General features: G+C 37.3%; 1 protein-coding gene across 2 annotated transcripts in view; it reads left to right on the top strand.

Annotated features, from left to right (window-relative positions):
- Positions 1-16241, top strand: part of SLAIN2 (SLAIN motif family member 2) — an 87026-nt gene extending 70785 nt beyond the window's left edge. For both annotated transcript variants that reach the window (XM_058298979.1, XM_058298972.1), the window contains 2 exons: positions 11607-11925; positions 13256-16241. In XM_058298979.1, coding sequence (XP_058154962.1) covers positions 11607-11925; positions 13256-13322 — 386 coding nt within the window. In that variant the 3' untranslated portion in view covers positions 13323-16241. The remainder of the gene's footprint in view (positions 1-11606; positions 11926-13255) is intronic.
- The last annotated feature ends 1006 nt before the right edge of the window (positions 16242-17247 follow it).

Here is a 17247-nt window from a genome sequence, read left to right as displayed (position 1 = left end):
TTGTATTTCTGCATTTGTTTCAAGTGTGTTCATAATTGCTCATTGAAATAGTTTTATGATGGCTGCCTTAAAGTCTGTCAGATAATTCCAAACATTTCTGTCATCTCATTGTTGGCATCTATCTATTGCCTCTATTTCTATTCATTCAGCTTGAGATCTTCCTCATTCTTGATATGAGTTTTTTTTTTTTACTGAAACCTCGATAGTTTTGGGTTATGCTGTAAGCCTGTAGATCTTATTTAAGCCTTCTCTTTTAGGTACCTTTCTCTGACACCACTCAAACATTGGTAGGAGGGGCAACATTCATTACTGCCAGGCAGGAGTGGAAGTTCAGGGTCTTTACATGGTCTGCATTGTCACTGTGGGGCCTTGGTGTTCATTTCCACTGACAGTTATGAAAGTCCTAGCTCCTTACTTGGATTTCTCTGATACCTCCCAGGGGAGGGTATTAGGACACCTTGTTACAACATCAGGAAGATAGAAGTCTAAGCTCCCCACTCAACATATGCTGGGGAAGTTTAGCCTCAGATTTTTTTGTGATATTTGGCTCTGTAAGAGTGGTTATTGTCTAAAAAATTTCTGTCTTGCTAGACCACTCTTTTACTAGTTCTTTGGTTATAGAGAGTAGGCTTTTGTTGGACTTTGCTCTGTGCCCTTTGGCTTTTCCAGGTTGCTGGTTTCTTTAGCTTCATGTCTAGATGAAAACCCTGGGAACTAACCACCTGGTCATACCTCAAGCCCTAAGCTCCCTAGCTGTTCTGCCTCCTCCTCTCTACCTTTCAGTTGTCTAATGTTTCTTTTATATATAGTACCAGGGCTTTAAGTTGTACCAGTAGAAGGAATACGGAAAAGTATACCTATTTCATCTTCCCAGAAACAGAAGTCTGAGATGCACAGTATTAAAAATTTCAGGAGAAAACTATTTCAAGGCATATACTTGCTATATTATTAGTTAAAAATAGTATACAGAAAATTTTCAGAGAAAAGATATTTTTCACAAAGCCTAATTTCAGGATAAGACTAAGATAGGATAGTCAAAATATTGTGGATATATATTGTAGTCATAAGGCTTTCATGTGGAAATGAAACGCTCTTAGCCTCATCAGTATCATCTGCTTATTTTCACCATATCCTTTACATCAGTCCCCTCTTATAAGAAGGAAGCCTAAGACTTCTTGGTCATCCTTGATCAACCAGATTCTCATCCATAACATCTTAGTACATCTCTGAATCTGTCCTCAACTTACCAAACTTTCCAAAGTACTCTTTGGAACTCATCTGCTTCTATGATCTTCTCTGTTCTTGCTTCTAACTGAAGCCTTTCTCTTCACCAGAAGCAAAACCCTGGTCTAAAGGTTCCCAAACATGGTAAAAACTAGGACTGGAGTAGGAACTAGATGGTCCAGCACCCACTCCTAGGCAGTGGCTAGAGTATTTAGAGACATGGAATGTAAGTTATTCAATAAGGTTCCAAGACGACGATGAAACCACTTGGATAGAAACGGGTCTGGCAAAGGTGGGACTGCAGGGAATGGAATTGAGAATGCATTCCTCTTAGTCACCTATGGAAAGGGGAAGATGTGCAGTCCAGGTGTACCCAAAGTTGGACTTAATCAGTTTTCTTAGCAGGGAGACAATGTTACAATGGTTGGGAACCAGGGCCTGGTTGATTTAAGAGCCATTTTTCTAAATGATGGCTCTACTTCAGAATTCCTTATGAGACTCTTAAAAAAATCAGCTTTATTGAGATAGAATTTTAAGTGTACAATTTGAATTTCAACAGAAATATGTGTTTATGTAGCTACCATCACAGTAAAGTCATAGAACATCTCCATCATTCCCAAAAGTTCCCATGTACTCCTTCCTAGACAGTCCTCCCAGTCCAACACTGACTTGCTTTCTTTTACCATAGGTTAGAATTGCCTTTTTGAGAATTTCATATAAATGGAATTCTATAGTAGTACTGTTTTCCATCTGGCATTTATTTCACTAAGCACAATTTTTTTAGCAAATTAATTTTTTTGATACATTTTAATAAAGCATACAGTTTATCCAAAGTGTATAGTCAGTGGTGTAGCAGTTTGATGTGGTTATGAATTCCAAAAATAGATATTGGATTATGTTTGTAAATTGAACTTTTCCTCTGGGCATATTAGATTATTTTGTATTCATAGGTTTACTTGATTAAGTAATTATGCAAACTCTCGTGCCAGTAGGGCATTGAGTCCCCACCCTTTGGTTAGTGTGGGGACTCACAGATAAAAGGCATGGCAAAAGACGGAGTTTGGGGTATTGATGTTAGAGTTTGATGCAGAAGCCTTAAGCTGAGCTCAGGAAGTAAGCACACAGAGGAAGGGAGGAACCCTGGAAGCCTGAATCCTTGCAGACGTCAGCAGCCATCTTGCTCCAACATGTGAAAATAGACTTCAGTGAGGGAAATAATTTACGCTTTATGACCTGGTATCTGTAAGCTCCTACCCCAAATAAATACCCTTTATAAAAACCAACCAGTTTCTGGTATTTTGCATCAGCACTCCTTTGGCTGACTAATACAAGTGGTATTTGGCATAATCACATAGTTGTGCATTCATCACTTCAGTCATTATTAGAGCGTTTTCATTATTTCAATAACAATAAAAAAACAGAAAATTTTTCATTTCTCAGTCTCTCTCTGTTTCCCCTACTGTACATAGCTGCTATTTCTGGCTTTTCTTTGCACAATTATATATATATATATTTTTTAATGATTTATTTATTTGGAAGACGTTAATTCTCGGTCTGAAGCTGATTTTCAAACCATTTGCAAAGCGTGGCTCCATTGTTCCAATTATATATTTATTAAGCAGTTTTATTAAGATATATTCACATACCATACAGTCTTATCTAAAGTGTATAGTCAATGACTTTTAGTATAATCACAATGTTGTGTATTCATCGTCACAAAAAGTTTTATAATTATTACTCCAAAAAGAAAACTCCACACAGCTTAACTTGAGATTCATCCTTATGTGTATCAATAATTCACTTTTCTATGTTGTTGTTGAGTTTTAGTATTCTCTTGTATGGATATACCTTAATTTACTTACCTGTTCATCTGCTGATGGACATTTGAGTTGTATCCGGTTTTTGGCTAGTATGAATGAATTTGCACACAACTCTTTGTGTGGACATATGTTTTCATTGGGTGGATATACATTTTTGTTTTTCTTGTTGGTGGAACTACTGAATCTTTTGATAAATGTATGTTAAGTTCATAGGAAACTGTCACTGTTTTCCAAAGTAATTGTACCATTTTACATTCCCACCAGCAGTATATGAGGGTTCTCTGTGTTCCACATCCTCAACAACATTTTTTATTACAGTCTTTTTAATTTTATCTTTTCTGGTGGTATTTGTAGAGTGGTAGCTTATTTTGGTTTTAATTGCATTTTAATATGATTACTAATGTTGATTATCATCTTTACATTTTCTTATTTGCCTTCATATAGCTTATTTTGTGATATAGCTGTTGGAAATTTTGCCCATTTTTAAGTGAGAGTTCTTTATATACCAAAATAAAACTTTTTCATCATCAAGCTATATGTTTTGCAAATATTTTCTCCCAGTCTATGACTTTCATTTTCATTTTCTTTCTTTTTTTTTTTTTTAAGACTTATTTATTTATTTCCCCCCTTCCCCTCCTCCCACCCTGCTCTTTTGTCTGTATTGTCTTCTCTTCTCATTTTTCTCCTCTAGGATTCACCAGGATTCAATCCTGGAGACCTCTGATGGGGAGAGAGGTTCCCTGTCAATTGCGCCACCTCAGTTCCTGGTTTCTGCTGCGCTTCACCTGGACTCTCCCCTTGTCTCTCTCTTGATGCATCATCATCTTGCTGCATGACTCACTTGCACAGGGCACTGGTTTACCACGTGGGCACTTGTGAGGGCACTTGTACAGGCACTGGTTCACCATGCAGGCACTCACATGGGCACTGGCTTGCTGTGCAGACATGCTTTCTCTTCTTTTTCTCCAAGAGGCCCCAGGGATCAAACCCAGGTCCTCCCATATGGTAGACAGAAGCTCTATCACTTGAGCCACATCTGTGTCCCTTTTTCATTTAATTAATGGTTGCTTCAGTTATTAATTTTGATGAGGTCTAATTTATAACTTTTTTTCTTTTATGGTTAATGTCCTTTGATATTCTAAGAGATCTTTGCCTAACATATGATCATGAAGATTTTATAGTTTTAGATTTTACATTTAGGTCCAATAGTTTGGGGTTTTTTTTTTTTTCGCTAAGTTTAGAAGTCAGATAGTGTACATTCTCTTTATGCTTTTTCGAAATTGTGTTGCCTGTTCTAGGTCCTTTGATTTCCATATAAACTTTTAAGTTAGCTTGTCAGTACTTACCAATTTAAAAAATAACCCTGCTGAGGTTTTCTTTGGGATTTCATGGAATGTATAGGTAAATACAGGGAAAATATACCTTAACTTTATTGATTCTTGAAGTTCCTGAACATAGCCTATCTCTCCTTTTAAAGGTCATTCATTTCTCTAAGCAATGTTTTCTAGTTTCAGTATACACATCTAGAACACATTTTGTTAAATTTATCCTTAGGAATTCCCTATATTAATGCTATTATAAATGGTATTGTTTCAAAATTTCATTTTCTAGGTGTTTGTTGCTAGTATATAGAAATCAATTGATTTTTGTATATTAACTTTGTATTGTGATATCCTGTTAAACTTGCATGTTAGTTCTGATATTTCTTTGGATTCTCTAAGTATGCAATCATATTATCTGCAAATACAGGCAGTTCTGCTCCTTCACTTTTAATAGGTGTGCCTTTTATTTCTTTTTCTTCCCTTATTATACCAGCTAGGACTTTGTGGCTGCTTGGTATTGTTTATGAAAACCAAAAATAGATACTAGATTGTGTTTATAAACTGGTCTTTTCCTCTGGGCTTATTTTATTAGATTGTATTAGATTCAAAGGTTTCACTTTTACTTTGTTGAATCAAGATGAGGGCTTTTAATTGACCCCATCATTAGGCCGTGCAGGGTTGAGTCCCCACCCCCTTGGTGGGGATAAAACAGAGGAAATAAATGCACAGAAAAGGAGAACATGGGAAGAGAGACACAGCTCATTAGACAGGATCCTGCAGCCTGAGAAGAGAGATGAACCTGATAGCTGGCCTTGTGGAGAAAGCAGAGCAGCTGAGCCCAGAAAGAGACAAGCCCCAGGAAGAGAGACAAGCCCCGGGAAGAGAGACAAGCCTTATGCCAGCCCACAGCTGAAATCAGAAGAAGCTTGGACCACAATTCCTGAAGAGGAAGGAAGAAGGTGGAACCCTCACAGATGTCACTCGTTATAATGTATCAACACATGGCAACAGACTTCGGATTAGAAAGTACTTCATACGGTACCTTTTTTTTTTTTTTTTTTTTAAGATTTATTTATTTATTTAATTCCCCCCCTCCCCCGGTTGTCTGTTCTCTGTGTCTATTTGCTGTGTCTTGTTTCTTTGTCCGCTTCTGTTGTCAGCGGCACGGGAAGTGTGGGCGGCGCCATTCCTGGGCAGGCTGCTCTTTTTTTTCACGCTGGGCGGCTTTCCTCACGGGCGCACTCCTTGCGCGTGGGGCTCCCCCACGCGGGGGACACCCTTGCGTGGCACGGCACTCCTTGCACGCATCAGCACTGCGCATGGCCAGCTCCACACGGGTCAAGGAGGCCCGGGGTTTGAACCGCGAACCTCCCATATGGTAGACGGACGCCCTAACCACTGGGCCAAAGTCCGTTTCCCTTCATACGGTACCTTGATTTGGACTCTTTAGGGTCTGGTAACCATAAGCTTCTACTCCAAATAAATATCCTTTATAAAAGCTAACAGCATCAGCACCCCTTTGGCTGACTAATACAGAATTTGGTGCCAGAGAGTGGGATCATGCTTTTGCAATTAACAAAATGCTGGAAAGATTTTATAAATGAGTAAGGGGTATTTTTTGGAGGAATTGTGGGATACTTGATGGAAAAGGCCTACATTGCTTTGAAGAGACTGTAGTAGTAATGTGGAGCCTAAAGTTAATTTCTAAAAGGACTTAGACGGAAATAATTGTGAGATGTTTGATAGAAAAGGCCTGGAGTGCTTTGAAGTAACTATTGGTAGGAATTTGGACATTTAACAGACTTTTTATGAGGCCTTAGGAGTAAATTATGAAACTATTATTAGAAACTATAGGAAAGGCAATCCATGTTTTAAAGTCACAGAGAACTTATCAAGATTAATTCCTGATGGAAGGCAGAATTTGAAAATGGTGAGCCTGGACATTTAGCTAAAGAGCTTTCCAAAGTAAACTCGGAGAATGCAGCTTGGTTTCTTCTTGCAGGTTGTCGTAAAATACTAGGCAAGAGAGATAAGCTGAGAACTGAATTGTTGGGCACCAGAAAAACAGAAACAGATCCCAGAAACTCCAAGCCTCTGGAAATCAAACCCCCAAGCAATAGTGCCCCATTTGAGGACTTAATTAAACTTGAAACTTGTAAATCAGGATTGAAAATGCAGTTATCTAGGCAAAGACTTGTGGAAAGTCTTACTGTCTTAGGTGCCTGCTTCATCCTGGACTAAGAGGGACAGTGAAGGGAGAGATGGAAGGGAAAATGGCTTTAAGAGGAAAACCATGGAAGCTGAGATCTGGAATTAAGACATCTCCTTGGGCCAAGAGAGGAACCCCACCCATGTGAACAGAGAGGGTGTTTGCTCCGGCAGTTGAAGAGGGTGAATGTTCCAGCCCATTGTTCAGGGAGAGTCTTGCTGCGCCAGCTACAGAGGGTGGAGCACATTCCCATGGTTTGGGAAGAGTGAGGTCGCCCCATAAGTCTGAGAGGGGTAGACTTGGCCCCTATAGATGAAGGAAGGTCAGGTCACCAACTCATTGCTCTAAGAGAGTTGGGTCTGTAGGGCAGAGATTAGGGATAATGTTGCCTCCCTCTCTATGTACTCAGGGGGTTGAGACTCTACCCCAAAGATTGGGTAAAATGTGGTCATCACCCCAGTCATTGCTCCTGGAGGGTGCAGTCTGGAGCTCAGTTGCCACCCAGGTGCTTGATGAGGGTGGAACCAAGAAAATGGCCATTGGGCAAGCCTGTGGAAAGGGTGGGTCCGCATGAGGCCCTAAGGAGGAGAAATCATCATCTTGAGAATGACTCTCAGACTTGGAAATCTAATGAAGTATGCCCTGCAGATTTTCAGAAGTCTTCTGGACCTGTGACTCATGTTTCCCTCCCAATTTCTCCTTATGGTAATGCAAATGTTTATCCTTCGTTCCTTTGTATATTAGAATCAGATAATTTGTAAGTTTCAGAGGTCTACAGCCAGATGGGACTTTGCCCCAAACTAGCAGTATTTTTCTATAAACTGATTGTGATGTGGTCTTGTACTTAGCACTGCTATTGAAATGAGGCTTTTTTTAAATATTGTAATATCTTTATGGAATTCAGAGGGTGAAGTGCAGAATTCCAAAAATAGATATTGGATTGTGTTTGTAAACTGATCTGACCCTCTGTGTATATTAGATTATACTGGATTCAGAGGTTTCACTTTTATTTGATTAAATCAAGATTGGGGCTTTTATTTTACCACATCATCATGGCATGCAGGGTTGAGTCCCCACCCCCTTGGTGGGGTAAAACAGACTATCACATGGAAGTAAACTCATGGAGAAGGAGAACACAGAAGAAGAGAGACACAGGTCGTTAGTCAGGATCCTGTGGGCCCTGGGAAGAGAGATGAGCCTGATAGTCTACAGCTGACCTTGTAAATAGACCAGATCAAAATGAGCCCCAGGGAGAGAGATGAGCCTTATGCCTGGATATAGCTGAGATAGGAAGAAGCTGGGTCCATGGAGCCTTTAAGAGGAAAGAGAAAGGCTGGACCCTCACAGACATCTACTGCCATCTTAACTTCAACATGCGGCAACAGAATTTGGTAAGGAATTAACTTTGAATTAGACTCTTTAGGTCTTTGTAACTGTAAGCTTCCACCCCAAATAAATACCCTTTATAAAAGCCAACAGATTTCTGGTACTTTACTTTGCATTAGCATTCCTTTTGCCTGACAAATACAAGTATATATCTAGAAGCGGGATTATCACATCATATTGTAATTCTGTACTTAAATTTCTGAGGAGCACCAAACTGTTTTCCACAGTGGCTGTGCCATTTTACATTCCCACCAACACTTTCTCCACACCCTTTCCAACTGTTTTCTGTTTTATTAGAAGTAGTCAAGGAACATGACATATAATGTTCTTGGTGTCATTTTTCTTGCATTGTCCTACTTGAAGTGTTTCGAACTGCTTAGATTTGTAAGTTTATAATTTTAATCAAATTTGGAAATATTTCAACCATTGTCTCTTCAAATATTTATTCTGTCCCATTCATACTCTTCCTTCCATCTGGGACTCCAATTAAACATATTAGATTCACAGGTCACTGAAACTTTGTTCTTTTGTTTTATTTTTTTAAGTCTCTTTTCTCTGCTTTGGTTGAGACATTTTTATCTTGTCTTCAGGTGTCTCATCAGCATGTCTAAACTATTATTTATTGCATCCATTGAATTTATAATATTGAATATATGTTGTCTTTAAAAGTTCATTTCTTTTAAAAATCTTTTCTTTCTCTCAATATGTTTGTTTTCCTTTATATCCTAGAGTATATTTTTAACCAGTAATTCAGTTATTCTTGTCATTTCTAGGACTGTTTCTTTTAACTGATTCTTCTTCTGGTTTTGGTTATCATTTTATCATTTGCTTCTGTATTTGTGCCTAGTAGAATTGTGGGGATTTTAACCTTTTTCTGTGCTTCATGACCAGTGCATTCTGTTCTGGCTAGCAGTTATGTTACAATGGATCAGTTTGATCCCTTAGAGCAAGGATCAGCCATCTTTTTTTTAAAGGGCCAGACAGTAAATATTTTAGACTTGTAGGCCATGTAACCTCTGTTGCATCTACACAATTCTGCCATAGACAATATGTAAATGAATGGGTGTTTCTATCTTTCGAAAAAATTATATTTACGAAAAGTCATCTGGCCCATGAAAAGTTTGCTGTCCCCTGCTTTACAGGCTTCTTTTTAAACCTGTGTCTCCCAGTCCTATGTGAACCTTGTGAACTGTTCAATTTATAATGGTCCAATCCTTCTTTACCCAGTGACATGCACAACTAGGTATTCAGCCAAAGATACAGGCAGACATCTAAGCTGAATTTGCAGGTCTTGTGGGAAGCTTCCTCCTCTGAAGTACTCTGTCCTTCAAATTCCAATTGCCTCAGCCTCCCCAAATTCCAATTTTTGTCTCCCCAACTCAGCAAGATCATTACGATCTGCTTAGAATCCTCCTCCCTACGTACAGTCCAGAAAATATCTCCAGACAAACAAAAACAAAAACAGGGTGATCATACTTACCTCATTAATTTCTTTTTTCAGGAATTATAGTGCCACATTGCTTGTTATCCAGTATTTGATAACTTGTTTTATATGTTTTATCAAGTTTTATAGGTGTTTTACAGCAGGGGATAAGTCCCTTCCTACTTTTCCCATAATGACTGGAAACTCCTATCGAGCTTTTAAAATGAATACATATATGAGTTCCATTCCAGACTAGATTCTCTGAGGATGGTCCTTGGGCTTCCATATGTTTTTTTAAAGACCTCCTTGGGGTAGTTATGCACAATCAGAATTAAGAATCATGGCTCTAGAATATTGGAGACCATCAGAGATACTTTGAGCACATCAAATAGAGTGTAGTATATCTTAGATAAAGTGATACTGACATTTGGGGCTTTGATAGGAAGAGGCAGACAAGGTCAGCAGAGAGGGAAGGTACTATATACAAAATGATTATTGAAAGGGAAATAGGGAGTAAATTTCCCCTATATTGGAGTTTTGAAGCTAAGGCTCCTCTTATCTTCTTCCTGCCAGATTTCAAATGAAAATATTGGCCAGGCTAATCCACTCTTTTTTCCTCCTGCTCACTACCATGTCACTTTAGTTCTGCGAATGGATTTATGGAAATGAGGGGGATGAAGTTGCACAGCATAATCTATCTCTATGATCTTGGGACCAAGTCCCTAGCCCATGCTGTCCCTCTACTCCTAGATTTCCCCAGCTAATGGAGGTTGAGTGGGAAGGAGGTGAATTCTTTCTTCTTTCTCTCTCTCCTTCTTTCTCCCTTCCTCTCCCCTCTCTCCATTTCACTTCTTCCCTCTCCTCCTCCTTCCCCTCCCTCTCCCTCTCTCATCATCACCGCCATCCCTGAGTTCTTTGGTAGGTAAAGCATGTTCACGTTATATTTTATGTACATCGTGTGGAGCCATCCATGGTCATTTGAATAAAACTGATGCCCTTTCAGAGGTGATTAATCCAAACATTCTAAAGCAGGAGAGTGAATGTGTACGCCAAGAGATCTGAAATCTATGCAAAGTGACCTATTGGGATAATACAGTTTCTTTGACATCTGTTTTACTTTTAAAATTTATGCAGGAGCAGATGTGGCTCAAGCAGTTGAGTACATATATCCCAGGTTCAGTTCCCGGTGCCTCTTATAAAAAACAAAAACAAAAAAAACCACACACACACACAAAAGGAACAGAAAATGAGCACAAACAATGAGCAAACAGATGAGGGAGCCATCTCTTGGGGGGAAGGCGATGCAAATTATACATTCTATTCTTCGATGTGTCTGTATTTGTTTTAATATAAAAGTGTTTTAATTTATCACTTAATAGAATTAAGATTCCAGGAGATTGTACCATCTTTATCCTGTGACATCATATACCTCTCAATATATACTCCTAGATTTATAGTTATCCCACTTTATAAAGCACAGCAATATGGGTTTTTTTAAATAAAGCAATTTTATTGAGATATGTTCACATACCATACATTCTATCCAAAGTGTACAATCAGTGACTTTAAGTATAATCAGTGTTTTGTATTCATCACAATAAATTTTAGAGCATTTTCGTTTCTCCACAAAGAAAACCTCCCTACCCCTTAGCAGTCACCTCAATCCTTCTATCCTTCCTCTGCCATACATAACCACTAATCTAATTAATAGTTTTTTAAAAATATAATTCCAGGTTTCTAAAGTAACATAGTTAAGCCACACTGTAGGTGAAATAGGACTTGGAGGTACAACCACAGGATACTTGGTACATGTTTACATGAATGTTTCTTGGAGGGGGAAATGTATTTCAAATTCTAGTCAACGATTGTTAGCCTTTTTTCTTCACCTCTAGAGTATCCATATGTGGCCCAGTTTGTTTTTGATTTTTTGCCACAGTGAGACTGATTCCCGCTATGCCTTTTCTCTTCTGGTATTATGGGTTCCAAGCTGGCCCACTTGTTAAGGACAGTTGCAACCCTCTTAGTAAGGATTTGGTTATTTAGAGCTTACCAATTTCTTCTTTTTTTTTTTTCCAGAAATATCCTTTATTCCTTGTACTTCTATAGTGTGAGATTTGGCAAATACAGATATACTGGTGCCTGATCATCTAATGTAATACAAAGTAGTGGTTCACTTATGTTTGGATTCCACTGAAAATGTTTTTTTCTTTGCCATTCTACAGTACCTTCTCCAGGGAAATTCCGCTCCCCTGCAGCACCATCTCCTTTGGCTCTCCGACAACCAGTGAAAGCATTTAGTAACCATGGTTCTGGTTCTCCTGGTAGCCAAGAAACAACACAGCTCACACAAACCACCTCCTCACCTGGGCCTCCCATGGTTCAGAACACAGTCCCTGCAAATCCTCCCAGCAATATCAACAGCACTACTCTAACAAGACCTGCAGGTACAACAGGAATGAGGAGTGGCTTGCCCAGACCCAGTGCCCCCTCTTCTGGGGGTATACCAGTGCCTCGCAGCAAGCTTGCACAGCCTGTTCGCAGGTAAGTGACAAATGTAAAAGCTCTATTTCAGCATTCTTGAGGATAAGAAGAAAGTGGGTACACTGAAATTACAATCATCTCAGCATTTCATAGTGAATATAGAGAGCCATAGTGAGTTCCCACTTAACAAGACCTCTGCCAGGCCTTGGATTCTTGGTACAATTTAAGTAAAACACTAAATTATTTTGAAGAACTCCTTTTAAGATATTGCACCAGTTTGGTTCGGATTAAATTTTCCAGCTATACTTTTAGAGCACTCCTAGAAAAAATTAAGACCACACAATTTGATTGTGGTATCTTTTTTTTTTTTTAACATGGTAATAAAAATTTGTTAGAACCCTGGAGTGAGATTTAAGATCAAACTTACTGGCTACCAAGTCTGAAAATAATCTGCGAGGATGGTTTTCAAACCTCACTTCAATCAGAATCACCTGAGGAATTTATATAAATATAGAGGTCAAGCTTTATCCTCAGAAAGTCTTTAGATCTGGTATGAAGTCCAAAGTCTGGATGTCTTTTTTAAAAGTATATATACACACACACGGAGATAATTTTGCTGCCTGGCCAAATTGGGAGTCATACCTTATCATTTATTTATCTTTCAGGAATGTTACTACCATCATCAGTAAACTTAGATGTCAGCTATAGTTAAACTTTAAATTTTCGTTTGCAAGAAAAAAATTTTTTTCATACTGTAAAGCTTTCAAGCTGAATTATCCATGCTTTCTTAATTCTAAGATGAACATTTTACATTTCTGAATTCAATACTAGAGTACACAGGTTTTTTTACACAGTGTACTAAAATAACTCATTTTACAAATATTATAAGGGTAGGTTTTGTAATTCATATTTTATAGAAGATACTATAATGAGATTAAGTAATTTGCCTAAGGCCACACAATTAAGACGACCTTCAGTTCCAAGTATCCCTGACTTCAGAGTCTTCTTAACCACCATCCTATAGTATCTTTCTAGTAATTGTAATTCTTAGCTTTAATATCACATCATCTTGCCCCTCAAAAAAAAATAAGATAGTTTATCCATGTGGTTGAGAAAGGCAAGATAATCTTTTCCCTTCCTTTAATCTTGTAGTTATATTAAATAAAAGGATTAAAGAGATTACCTGGTGCCCTTAACACTTGAAAGTTGTGAAAATGCTGAATGTCCCAAGGTTATGCTAATAGCTCTTTAGAGCTTTGTTCTTAGTAGTCCCTTGGAGCAGCTTTCATGGGATCATGATGCCACCTGCAAAGTAATTAATATATGTGGGAGGTAATATGGTGATGTTACATAAAGTTACAAATCACATTATAATATTGATTTATTTCAGATCCTTGCCAGCTCCTAAAATCTATGGTAGCATGAAAGATGACAGTTGGAAAGATGGCTGTTACTGACCAGCAAAGACAAGAATGCAGAGGTCCACGGCTTCATGGACACCCCTTCACCAGGCTAACACAACTTTTATATGCAGACTGTTCAGACAAGACTCTTGGGATTTATAAAATCCTGGCCCTCTCTGTCTTAATTAGCACAAACTGACAGAGATGATCAAGCAGCACTTTAATGACATTTAACATCAGCCGTGTTTGGTTTCATACAATCACCCTCCATGGAATCACTTTTAGTTTAATAGAAACTAAGCTGATTTTTAAAAAATATTTGACGGAGTTCAATATCTGGGCAAAACCCTAATGGATGCCAAAGAGAAATGCCCATTTATAAATGAGAGAGTACCTTTGTGTACTGGGAAATGGTGAATTCAAGCTATCCAAAATTTTTCAACCTAATTTACTGTATAACTAAAACCAATAAATATTTGTGTTGATGAGAACTAATTTTCTATCTAAAACGGTTCACTAGTGTTTTGCTAGTACTTGAGGAAAGTATAGATTGAGAGCAGGGGAGGAAACCTAAGCTAGGAATTTGAAACTTGATACCTTAATTTGGGAGAAATTATTTTTGTGGATTCATTAGAAATAATGCATAATAGACATGCCATTTTGTTTAATCTTACTTTTGGATGTAGCTAACATCTCATCACCATCAGATAGTGTTAGAACATGCATCCATCATGCTGCATTGACATATCAGACTTTGTGTTTGTTTTGATTGCCAAAAGGGCTTAATATTAATTATACAATCTTTCTAAACTTTATAGTTCCTGGCTCAGGAAAGATGGCCTTTGCTATCAAAGCCAACTTCTTCACTTGCTATTAGATCTGTTACAGAATTAAGAGATCTTGTGTTTATTAGCAGGTTTCCATGATGGGAAGGAGCAAGTAGTAAGTGTCCATATTCTTGGTATGACAACACCTCAGTGCTTACAACATGAAACAAAACCACACAATGTAAAATGGGTGGGGGGCGGGGAATCTATGCACTTAACCTACAAAATTTCTGGTGATAACAGTTATATTGTTGATATTAAAATGACACAGTGATCACTTTTTCAGCAAGAAAATACAGCCTGCTGAATCCTACTTAAGTTGATCCACTTTAAACTGAGTAACTGTAGAAAACATCTTTTGAAAATACTGTCCCCTTTGTCTTAAATTCTGCCTTACATCAATGTTTGCATCTTGGGTAATAAATGAAACCTACTACATAAGACTATAACCTGTTAAATACTTGCTCTCTAATGGCTCTTATATATCTTGAAATCACTTATTTTGGTTTTATCAGACTAAAACTTCCTTCTGCAGCAGACTTCTCCTATTTGATAGTGAGATTTGTCTAAGTATTCAATTTGAACAGCTGGAAAATAAAGGAAATCGGGTCACCTAAAAGATTAAGATTTGAGTATAAGTTCATTTCCTGTTAAAGACGTTCTGGAAGTTGGCAAAAGAAACAGAAATGGGAGGCTTTGATATTCAGGACAGCATTGAGATTTATGATAGAATGATAAAGCTTATAATCAAGACCCCTATTCTGCCATCACTGACACCATGGTAATATTTGTTTAGCTAAATTAGTAGGGAGTCATTCAGTTAGCACAAGCAGCTGGAGATTTAAACTGCAATCCTAATGTATTTTGGTGTATAATGCAAGGAAGAAATTTTATCCTTGTATGTGAGGGTGATGGGGTGGGTCAGGAAAGGATGGCACCAGAGTTCCACGTAATGATGAATTGAAATATGTTGCTTTTCAGAGGAAGATAAAGCATCTGCATTGGGTGGGGGTGGGGGGAAGGTATCTCATGTAAATCTAGGTAAGTCAAAAAAAGAACTAGCCACTGTCTATTTTAAAAACCACATTCACAAAACAAAACAGGTCTCAGTTTTCAGTGCAACATTGTGAAATTTTAAAAAGCTGCAATCTAATAATTAAAAGAATTGTAATTATATTATGAAACATCCATTACATTATTTAAGTTAGATAATTGGTTTTTAAAGGAATATTCAGGTTATTTTACTTTGTTTTTAAATAACTGCACCAGAAAAATGTCTATTTTTTTTATTAAACTATTTCGTCACTTATTAAAAGGTATTTTGGATCTGAATTTGGTAAAGTATTATTTTATCTGCTGTTGTACTACCACAGACAATTGGCTTTCAGTTTCCTAAAGAGAAAAATTGCCTTTTTACTAGGAAGACTTTGTATATCGCCAATTTTTCTGTTTGGGGAAATCTAAGGATTTACTGTGGTTAGTCTTACAGAAGAAATGTGGATTTGAGAAACTAGTGCCTATGATTTTAACTTATGTTTGATATATAGTAGTAAGGGTTTTATGAATGTGGATTATTTTTTGTGCCAACAGCCCAGAATTGTCACTTATATGTAAGCAGGAAGCTAGGAGCTCTGCTTCCAAAGTTATTTAATTTTCTCAGTGTTTGAATGTTATTTTTTGTAAGTGTGTGTTAATAAAAGTGTAAAGAATTGGAAAAAATATATAAATATTCTTAACTCAAGCATTTGCTGGATCATTTTTCTACAAAAGTTGTTTGTATAATATAAAACACTCTCTGAAGAGTTGACTTTTTTTCAGTTTTCATACCCTGGAAATCACATTTTGTAAAACGGGGGGCCATTCATAATTGTCACATACTTTTTGAAATTATCTCAATACATCACTTTTATAAAGAAAATTTTTAAAAGAAAATTAGACATGTGGCCCCAGATGTATGTATAACTCTAGAATGATTTAGACTATGTATGTTAAACTTTTTATGACATGTACAGGTGTCCATTTTACATTATGCATGGTCCTCTTAGATCACATGAAGTTTGATTTGCAAATATTTCTATAGCCGAACTTGTATATGTGGTTGCCTCCTTAATAAACAGCCTGACCTTAATCTTTATTATTAAATTTATATTTGTTTTTTTCAAGTGTTATTATTTTCTGGAGATAGTAACATTTCTTTTTTCCCCAGTTGCCGACAATTGGTTTTAATAAATTTCTTAGTTGGTTTTTTAAAACACATTCTCCAGAATATTTTAACAGGACCTAGAGTCTAAAAAATATAATATTCAGTTGTCTAGTGTATAATCTAAAATTGCTGAACATACTAAGAACCAGGAAAGTGTGACCAGTTCTCAAGGGTAAAGAACACCACTAAATGCCAACCTGAGATGACCCATATGTTGGAATTATCAGACTTTAGGACAGCTATTGTAACTATCGTCCATGAAATAATGGTAAATAGTCTTGAGATGAATGAAAAGATAGAGGTTCTCAGGAGACAGTTAGAAAAAAAAATTTTTAAGAAAAAGAACCAAATGGAAATAATAGAATTAAAAACACAATAAAATTTTAAAAAATCACTAAAGGGTTCAATAGCTAAATGAAGAAAAGTCAATGAACTTGAAACTAGATCAATATAAATTATTCAATCTGAAGAACAATAAGCAGAACCTTCAGGACCTGTTAGGACAGCTATTGTAACTATCGTCCATGAAATAATGGTAAATAGTCTTGAGATGAATGAAAAGATAGAGGTTCTCAGGAGACAGTTAGAAAAAAAATTTTTTAAGAAAAAGAACCAAATGGAAATAATAGAATTAAAAACACAATAAAATTTTTAAAAATCACTAAAGGGTTCAATAGCTAAATGAAGAAAAGTCAATGAACTTGAAACTAGATCAATATAAATTATTCAATCTGAAGAACAATAAGCAGAACCTTCAGGACCTGGGGACCAATATCAAAAGGTATTCAGAGAGGCAGATGTGGCCCAGGGAAGTTGATGTGGCTGAAGTGATTGGGCTTTCTCCTACTACCTGGGAGGTCCTGGGTTCAGTTCCTGATACCTGCTAGGGAAAGTGAGCTGGTGCTATAGGCAGGTGCAGCAAGCTGACACAAGATGATGGAACAAAGAG

Source organism: Dasypus novemcinctus, chromosome 1 (assembly GCF_030445035.2).
Source record: "Dasypus novemcinctus isolate mDasNov1 chromosome 1, mDasNov1.1.hap2, whole genome shotgun sequence".
NCBI lineage: Eukaryota > Metazoa > Chordata > Mammalia > Cingulata > Dasypodidae > Dasypus > Dasypus novemcinctus.
Note: the sequence above shows the minus strand (reverse complement) of the source record. Positions and strands in the feature narration are given on the sequence as shown.